Below are 10462 nucleotides of genomic sequence, written 5' to 3' on the forward strand. Positions count from 1 at the left end.
ACACCCCTTTCAGTCTCCTGAGCATGTCTTCCCTTGAACATCATGCAACGAACACATTCCAAGCAAACTTCTGAGATCCACGAACAACGGTTGCTTGAGAGGTTTAGCCATAATATCAACAACTTGAACCTCACTCCTGCAATATTTTAATTTAATCACACCCTCTTGACATAAATCACATAGGAAATGATACCGAACATCAATGTGTTTGCTCCTTTAGTGTAAAACTGGATTCCTTGAAAGCTTGATGGCAGAGACATTATCACAATAGATTGTTGTAGCATCTTGCAGGTGATAGCCAAGGGTATCCAACATTCTTCTAAGCCAAATTGCCCGGCAAGAACATGAAGCAGCTGCAACGAACTCAGCTTCTGCAGTGGATAATGTCACAATTTGCTGCTTCTTTGAGGACCATGAAATAGCACCTGAACTCATTAAAAACACATCCCCAGAGGTGCTTTTACTATCATTTAAATCACCTGCATAATCACTGTCAGTATATCCGAATAAACCTGATGTTGCACTTTTCTTGTAAAATATCCCAAAATCAACGGTGCCTTTCAAGTATCGAAAGATTCTCTTTGCTGCTTTGAGATGCATCTCAGTTGGAGCTTCCATATATCTGCTAATTAAGCTCCCAGGGTACATTATATCAGGTCGTGTGGAGGTTAAGTACATCAAGCTTCCAACCATTTTCTTGAAAAGAGTGATGTCAACTATCTTTCCATCAGGATCAGTACTTAACTTTAATCCAGCTTCAACTAGTGTTCCAACATGATTATAATTCATCATATGAAATCGTTCCTGTTGGCCTTCTTATTTTGATGATGATTTACAAACAATTTACTTCTAATGTTGTTTGTCTAGTGTTTGTGTTTTTGTATCAATTGTAGATAAACAACATGTTGGAGGATGGATGGAATTACGCTTCAATGATCATATCCAATAGAGGTTAGCGGTATAGTGGTTGAAGCCTATACAATTTAAGTTAAAGATCCAATTACAAGCTTCATCCAAGTTTACCAAGTTGAGCTACAATGAAGATCAAGATCAAGCTTGTGTAACATTAGTTTAGGTTTATATTATGTGTGTTGATACTTTAAGCCCAATCATATATACTTTATATGAATATGAATTTACATCTTTCATATTTATTATTTTGGTTTTTCATGTTTAAATATGAAACAATTGAATATAATTGGAAAATACATTTTTGTTTCATGTTTATATGCTTACATATGATTTTATCAATATTAATTTTATTTAGTTCAATGAAAGCATGTTTGTTGTTCTGAAAGTTTGCAAAACAAGTATTTTTGTGAAAATGTTGTTTTCTTGGTATATGGACTTAACAACAATGATATACATCTTCTATTAAGTCTATATATTCATTTTGTAATGTTTCAAAATATGATCAAGCTAAAATGTTAAAATTCATGTGTTTACATTTTCATGTTTTGGACTATTTTACAAAATGATGATATTTTACATTTGGGAGGTTCTTTTAGAAAACTAGTTTTTGTAGCATGTGTATTATCATACCTATAATCATTTCCCAAAGTTTTACATTTTTCTGAATTTATTTGATATTTTTAAACCCATTTTAAAGTTGAGTTTTTTCTGTGCGCTTCAGGTCTGTGCATGTCTAGTCGACTCATAAGTCGACTCACGAAGTACAACGCAATTATGATTTTTTTTCTGCTGAGTCGACTCATATAAGGCGACTCATTAGTCGACTCATAAGTCGACTTATCAGAGAGCCGTTGCACAGTAACTACTAGTTTTCTGATTTGTTTGTTTATGGGTTTTTGGTCTTTTCCTTGGGGTTTTTGCTAAAGTTTTGAGTGGGTATAAATACCCCATTACCTTCATCTCTTCATCAATCCAAGAGAATGTTTTAACAATGGTTTAAGCTTTGTTTAGTGTTTGTTTAAAAAGCTTTTAAACGTTTAAGAGTTTTGTTTGTGAAGAGAATTTCGCAAGAGCAAGTGGAGATCATCCTTGGTGTTTGAGCATTCACTCTTCTCCCTCTCTCTTGTTATATATAGAGAAGTTTCCCTAAACTCAATCTAGCTTTACATTTATATTGTTTAATTACCATTTTATTAAGCTAGTGTTTATATTGAGTTTAGTTGATTTTATTTACTCTTTGTTTACACACACAACCATTGAGCTTATTGTATTTGTATACATTATATAATTTGGGTTGTGAAGTTTGTGTGACATTGAGTGTGAGCCTACATTGTGTTCTCATCCATTGTAGAGAACAAATTTATATTTGTGTGCTTATCATGAGATCACTTGTAATACACTTGTACACCAAGAGGAGTGTGTGGTGAGGACGGAGTCGATCCGAGAGGAGTGGCGTCGGTGGCCTAGTAAGAGGTGATAATTCCGAGCACTTGAGGGAGTCGATACGTGAGGACCAACACTTGAGGTTGTAGCTTGTGTATGTACTTTGTGAGGATTTGTGAGAGTTGTCGGTTGACTTGATAACCGAGTGTGTAGAGTTTTCGGTTAGCTAAAAAATCGAGTGTGTAGAGAAGTTTTGGCTTTCAAACCGGGTTGTGTAGTGGATTCTCCCCGGGAGTGGGGAGCGGAGACGTAGGACGGAAGGTCCGAACTCCGTGATTATTTCCTTGTGTTTAGGTTTGGCATTGGCGCATTTATTCTTGCATATTGTTATATCGCCATTGTTGCATGATCATATTGTTTACCCTTGTTTATATTGTATATCCTTGTACATATCTTGTAGCATATCATACTTGCTAGGATATATTTGTTAATTAGTTTTTATTGGCATTTAAATCGGATTAGATTAGCATAAACCCTATTCACCCCCCCCCCCCTCCCTCTCTAGGGTTCTTTCCTAGTGGTATTAGGGTCTAACAATTAGTATCAGAGCTTGGTGCTCTTTGATTTAAGGTCTAATCGTATTGAGTTAAAGATCCAAGTTATCTTTTTGCGCTAATCTTATTTTGATTTTATTTGTATCTTGCTTGCACATATATATATTATGGATATGCACGGTGCACCTTGTTTAGGTTATGCCATCAATATTGCTCCTAGATTAGATAATTTCCCCTATACCCAATGGTGTGTTAGATTTAAACTTTTTGTTCGATCTAGACACTTCGATTTATAAAAAATTATAGATGATGCTTATATTGTGCCCACTTTGGAGAAATCCAAGTGGAATAAAAATATCATCGTATGTTTACCATGAATAAGCTTTTGTTAGAATTTTTACATAATGCGTTCGATTTATCTATGTCTAACAAGCTTGATTCTTTTGATAGTGCTTACACATTATGGAAACTTATAGAAGCACATCAAGGGAATTTGGAGGCGATCCGACAAGCTTTGGAGGATTCCGCTTCTAGTTCATGTGGAGCTTCATTTTCATGCACACGGCCACTAGGCGATAGCCCTAGTGTGGTAAGCGAGTCCGAATCCGAATATGAATTATCTTTTGATGAACTCGCCTGTGCTAGTAAAAAATTATTACATGCCTATAACAAATTACATAAAAATTTTATTGATTTACAAAGCAAGCATGAAGGTTTAAAATCCGATCATGAGAAGTTAGCTTCCAAATTTGATATCATTTCTCAAGAGAATGATGCTTTTAAAGAAAATAATGATATGCTAAATTTGAAAAATAATAATTTAAAATTAGATATTGCTAACTTGACTCATGATAAAAATAATGCCATGTTAGAAGTAGAGAACATACAAAATGATATTACTTTTTTTATAAATGACTATTTATGTTCTACTTCTAATAAAAATGCATATGTGCCTAAAAATAAAGAATTGAATCTTGTGAATAAACGCATTTTATCTTTAGATTCAACTTTAAAAACATGCATTAATAATCATAAGAGGCTTATGGATATGTATGCCAAGTCTAAGTCATCATCCACTCATTATGCACACATATATAGCAAAGTTTACAAATGCTCTATTTACGATCGAAAAGGTCATTTATCTAAATTTTGCTATGATGCACACAAACATAAGAATGCTAATGCTCCTTGTGCATCTCATGTAGCTTCTTCATCTTGTACACTTACACATTCACATGCTCATTCTCACAAAGTTCATCATAAGCATGCTAGTGTGTTCAAGTGTGATCTTTGTGGTCGTTTTGGTTATTTGGCCGAATATTGTTTTGATTTGAAAAGAAAATCACGTTTACCAAATGTTTCTAGTAGACCACATATTTTTAAATGTGATATTTGTGGTAGATTTGTCCATTTGGCGAAGTTTTGTTATGATTTGAAAAATGTTCAAACTTGCCAAATTTTCCAAGTAAACCACCTTTGTTTGATAATGCTTCTCATTTGCAAAATAATTTTAAAAGACAATCTTTGTTTGCAAATGGTTCCCGTGCACGAGCATATTGTCCACAAAAACAAATGAGTCTCTTTCATTGCACAAATTGCAATCGAAAGGGTCATTTGAGCAATTATTGTTATGACCGGGTTAGTGCACCAAATGTGCCCAAAAATGTTCATAACCCTAGGGCTTTGAGCTTTATTAATAGGGGTCATGTCCCTAACCAAGCCGGCACCAAGAATGCTCGAGTGCCAAAATCTTTTTTAAAAAAAACCAAGAATTAATTTTTTATTTTTCTTGGTTTTGAAAATTATGTTTTAAATTTTTTTTATATGAAAACAATTTTCCTTTGATCAATTATTTTGTTTTCATGATTATTAGTTTCGATTTTTTTTGAGAGATTTGTATTTATATACCCCCCCCCTCCCCGAGTTTATTGGGTTTTTATTTCCCAAATCATGTTTACCGGATGCTGAAATGATTATATAATTTGGAACAAGCTCAAGAGCTTGATATTGTTGCCTCTCTTAAAAATTGTGTTTTTGCTTGTTGCTTTGAATTCATTATATTTCACTTATATGATGATATTTATATGTTTGTGCTCATGGATCATCTATTCGTGCCTTATAATGTATTCTATGAGTGGTTTGATCAAGTTATACAAAGAAAATTTTCTTCTTTGATCAAACATTATTTTTGGACTCAAATCTTGATTTATGACTTCATTTGAGTGATTTGTTTTCACTTGAAAACTTTTTTCATGGTTCTCATGTTTTCCTCATTTCTTTGTTTTCATAAATCTATTTTTATACACTATGTTTTTATAATTGTGTAATGAGACACTTCTTTCATAAATAACATATTAATAGGTGTTCTCATTGTCATGTTTGTATGTGAGTTATGTTTAGCATATCTTTTATTTATGCTTACTCACATGTTTTTGCCTTAGCTTTCTTTTCATATATTCTCTATGGCATTTTGATAGGAGGAGCTATTCCCTATACTTGTTTTATACTCACTCATGCATATTGATAGGGAGAGCTTTCGCTCTCTTCATTCTTGTTGTTTTTCCCTTTTTGATGTTGTCAAAGGGGGAGAAATATTGTGAGTATAGCCTTTCATTATTTATATGCATGTGAATTATAATTTATATGTTCATTTTTCTTCATGTATATATTCTTTTTGTAAATTGTTTGTCATCATCAAAAAGGAAGAGATTGTTGGCCTTCTTATTTTGATGATGATTTACAAATAATTTACTTCTAATATTGTTTGTCTAGTGTTTGTGTTTTTGTATCAATTGTAGACAAATAACATGTTGGAGGATGGATGGAGTTGCACTTCAATGATCATATCCAATGGAGGTTGGTAGTATAGTGGTTGAAGGCTATACAATTCGAGTTAAAGATCCAATTACAAGCTTCATCCAAGTTTACCAAGTTGAGCTACAATGAAGATCAAGATCAAGCTTGGGTAACATTAGTTTAGGTTTATATTATGTGTGTTGGTACTTTAAGCTCAATCATATATACACGCACATTATATTGGTTTCCTTGTATATATATATATATATATATACACTACAAGAAATCTGGTATTTAACGACCAAAATTAGTAAAGGGGTCTGTCGACCGTCATTAATGTGTATATAATAACGACGGTTTTAAAGCCCTTCATCGAGTTATCACAATTAGTAGAGTAATGATGTGAGATGAGATAACGGTTTTCTAGTCCCTTCGTTGATTTGATCCTAATATCGTCGTTATTGAATCTCCATAAAGACGAAGGGGTCCATTATCTTCATTAATATACTCTTAATCATAATAGGACTGAAAAGTTAACCTATTACTATTAACAAAACCCACACACCATTAAAATCCCTGAAGCCCCATCTAGAACCTGAAATCCAAAATCCCCCTCCTAATCATCCCCCCAATCGCAGTGAAACCCTAGTTTAAAAAAATCACCTTTCTCCAGATCTTTGCCTTTCCATCTCGTCGGCTCCCACTAGTTGTCGTCGGCTGATCTAGTTCGTCGTCGAGACTCGTCGTCAGCTCCAGTTCGTCGTCGAGACTCGACGTCGTCTCCATCTCGTCGTCGACTCCAGTTCGTCGTCGAGACTCGTCGTCGTCACCGCCACAGCCCCAACGCCGTCATCATCCCCTCCTTTTCGTTGCTCGGAGATCGTCGCCGCCGCTGCTCAAAGATGGCCGATACAGAAGGTTGTCGGCGTTACTGGAGGTCGACAGGTCAGATTCTTATGAAAACATCCAATAGGACTTTTACTCGATTTATGAAATGTTTGATTGCAGGCCATATAGGGTATGCTAAATCTTAGAACTAGTGTGGTACTGATTTTTAATGCATTTTTTTAAATTTATTCTGTATTGTTGCTTATAGTCTGATTCCAGTTTTTATGTGCATAATTATTCTGATGAAAGCCAAATAGACTCAGTTATTTATTTGAGTTGTTGTTCATGTCTCTGCAGTTAGACAAGGCTGAGGAATGCTTATCACAAGCAATGGATCTGAGTGGTTTGTTACTTATTTATTCTGCTCTCGGTGATGCCGAAGGAATTGCTAAACTTACATCTCTTGCTAAAGAACAAGGGAAGAACAATGTGGCCTTCCTTTGTTTATTTTTGTTAGGAAAATTCGATGACTGCCTTCAATTGTTGGTTGATAGGTACATTTTTTAATAGTCAAACATTTTAGTCTAAGTGTATAATCTCGATTCATGCCACTTCAAGTGTCACTGGTAACATTTTTGCCCTTTGTAGCAACCGTATTCCAGAAGCTGCCTTGATGGCGTGTTCTTATCTTCCAAGCAAAGTCTCAGAGATCGTTGCAATTTGGAAGAAAGATCTCATTAAGGTTCACCCATGTTATCTCTTAACTTCATTTATAATAGCATTTTAAACGCATTTAAACATAAGGGAAGATGAAAGATCATTTTTGTTGCTTCTTAGTGGTCAGAATCTGCTTTAGTTTATAGGTTTTTCTTTTTATTCAATTAGCTTTTATAACTTACTCTTGATTTTTTCTTATATTGGTTTTGTGCAAAGGTCAATCCAAAGGCTGCAGAGTCCTTGGCTGATCCTGAAGAGTACTCAAACTTATTTGAGGACTGGCAGGTTGCTCTTGCTGTAGAGTCTAATACCACCCAAAACAGGTGCTCATTACAAGTTCTTCATCTTCCCTCATAATTTTTTTCTAATGTTGTTTCTCATATGTTGATAGCTTTCAACTTAAAATTTTCATTTTTTTCTCAGTCAATTTAAAGTTGGAGCATTTATGGGAAACTACTTAAATGTTATAGCTTATGAGCATCAATTGTTATTGTGAAGTTTTTTAGTTACTACTGCTTGTTTTTTAGCACCATATTGCTAATTGATGTCACTCATTAGCTATTTGTGCAGCGTACATGGTTATACCATTTGTGTTTATAAGCAATATCATTTGAGCAGTACTAAAACATGCCATTTTTAGTGGATGTAGTGTAAGGAACTTATATTAATCTAAGTTCCCTGCTATTCCCTCCTTTGTTTCAATAAAATGTTGGAGCGCTACTCCACAAATTATTAGAAACCTGAAAATTGATTTGCTGAAAGTCTTTTGGTTAGTTGAGAACTTGAGATAGTTAATCACTTAATTGGAGCTGGTGAGAATGCCTATGAATTACATTTAATGTTTGTCTAGAACGTGGAATATTGTTTGTACCAAAATCTCGTTTTCTTTTGCCTTTTTATTTATTATTGTTTGCTCTTTGCCTTCTTCTTCTATGACCAAAAAGTTAAATTGCCTCAGTAAGTCACAATAGCAGATTTGAAACTTGTCCCTTGGATCCATGAGCTTCAGCTTCTTAGCATCCTTTTAATTACTAAATAATGCACAAGTTGTTATGAAGCTCATCTGGTCCTTTCTTCCCCCTTAATTGTTATTTGATTGTTTGTTTGCATATTATGACTGGAGCGTGTTTATTAGGATGGAGTGCAACGGAGTACATTCTTTTTGTTACAAATAAATGTGTATTTTCCCTGCCTGCCTATATAAGGTTACAAATGATAAAATTGCATTCCTTGTATTATAAGTCAATATGTGTGTTTGGTTTATCATCAGTTCTGTGATGAGGTGCCCCTTTAGTTTAACAGCAACTCAACTCAGGTAAGATGAAAATACCCTGATATCAGATACCTTTGATGTAAAGCTGCTTATCATTTTGGCATCACTCCTAGACTTCTTTTTGTCCTGAAAGTTGCATGAAGTTATCTCCTGGAGTTTTATTATATCACTTGTGTGATAATTCCAATGAGTTGATTGTTGAATACAGTGCCTTGCTGCATTCTAAACTAGCTTTATGTTTTATTATTTTTAGTTTTGTTATGGATGTTAGTGACTATTCATTGTAATGATAATTGTTTCTGATATTGCAGTCCTTACTCCCTGAGGTTAGGGACTTTATGTGTTCACTATCAGTGTTAGAGGCAGACATATTTCTGAAGGTAACACCATTACCCCTTAATCATCTGATATATTAACTATTTATGTTAAGCCAATGGTATATATCCTTGAATTCTTCAAATATCACATTACTGAGTTTTTGTTTGTTTTAGTCACATTAATTTCCTGCACACAACAAAATATGTGTTCTACATGTGAGTTATGTAGATCATTACTTAGCAACTCGGCGATAGTTACTGCATCTTGTTATGAGTTTTCCTTCTCATCATAATAGTATGGGCAAAAGTTGAGTGACGTAGTGGTTGAGGTAGTTTTACTAGCCCGTATCAACGATGCGCTGTTAGAACTGTAAAAATCAGCACATCCTGCTAATTGATTTATGGAAATTTGCTTCTCACTTATAAATGCCGATACAAAACATGGAGGGGAGATGGATACACTGCTTAATTTTTAATAAATTGTTTGTAAATTGATGAATAAAAATTAAAATATAAACTTTATGGAGTAGTGAAAGAATTAGTGGTTGCTTATACTCAACATGCATTACTAACTATTGAAGGCTATTTAGTTTGTTGTTGCATGTCTCATTCGCACATTATGCTGCACTGAATATGCTATGGTCCTCACTTTTACTATGTGATCCTTGATATGGATTATTATCTACTTTGTAATGAAGAGTTCGATTAGTAACCTACATATGAATGCGGGAATTTATTTTTTAGGAAGAGAGGAAATGCATGTTTCATCTTCATATTCCAATTATTACAGGGAACAAAGCAGGGGTTTAGCAAACACAGATGATGATGATTTTTCGAACAATGATTATGAGCAAGAGAAATGGCCAAGGAGGAAAGGAAAGGCAGAGACATTTTCAAATTTCGGCTTTGAGGAAAAGGCACGAAGGGTTGATGCCCAGACAAAATGGAAGTATGTGCCTGAAACAGATGCTAACAGCTTGCATTCTGATGATGATCTGAATGCACTTTTAAAGGTAGGAATTAGCTTAAGTAATTAAGTTTATGCTACCTTTATTTCCAACTTCCAGTTAACACACTATGACTTTGATATTACAGGAAGAGGAAGAGCTGGTAATTGCGCACCGTAAACAAGTTGAAGATACGATAAATACTGTTAGGGAGGTAAGTGAAATTAAGTTATTATTGAAATTCTGTCTAGATGAGTATGACTTTCCAAGTTAAATCACTTCTAAAGCTAACAAGTGATCTCTGGGAGGCTGCTGTGGGAAAGAATTTAAGTTGCATTGGGTTCAGTTTATCATTTGACCCTTCTAGTTTGCTATGGGTAATAATTTGTTTGAACTTTTTGTTTGTTTCTATATTTATCAAGTATGACGATGAAATATTGGCAACACTGTTATAACTGATTACACCGATAAACAGATCTCGTTTGTTTTTTTTTTGAATGTGGGGGGGGGGCGGGGGGCCGGGCCGGGCCGGGGGCGGGGGGGGGGGGGCGGGGGGGGGGGGGGGGGGGGTTATATTCATTGAGACAATTTGGGGCCTAAGTGGCACAATTTGGGGCCTAGTGGCACCAATTATCTCAATAGGACAATTTTTACCCCAGCATACTAAAATACTATAGGGTATTTTACCTTAACCTATTTTTTAGTAATATAAAGCTCAGGTCTTATAGGGATGCT

At 34.7% G+C, this 10462-nt stretch overlaps 1 protein-coding gene across 1 annotated transcript; it reads left to right on the plus strand.

The window, feature by feature from the left end:
* Positions 5700–10219, plus strand: LOC109838322 (coatomer subunit beta'-2-like). The gene is made up of 7 exons (XM_020406772.1): positions 5700–5705; positions 6372–6590; positions 6831–7027; positions 7122–7215; positions 7407–7513; positions 9571–9793; positions 9876–10219. The coding sequence occupies exons 1-7, from the start codon at positions 5700–5702 to the stop codon at positions 9999–10001; spliced, it is 972 nt and encodes a 323-aa protein (XP_020262361.1). The 3' UTR covers positions 10002–10219.

This window comes from Asparagus officinalis, chromosome 4 (genome assembly GCF_001876935.1).
Source record: "Asparagus officinalis chromosome 4, Aspof.V1, whole genome shotgun sequence".
Taxonomy (NCBI): Eukaryota; Viridiplantae; Streptophyta; class Magnoliopsida; order Asparagales; family Asparagaceae; genus Asparagus; species Asparagus officinalis.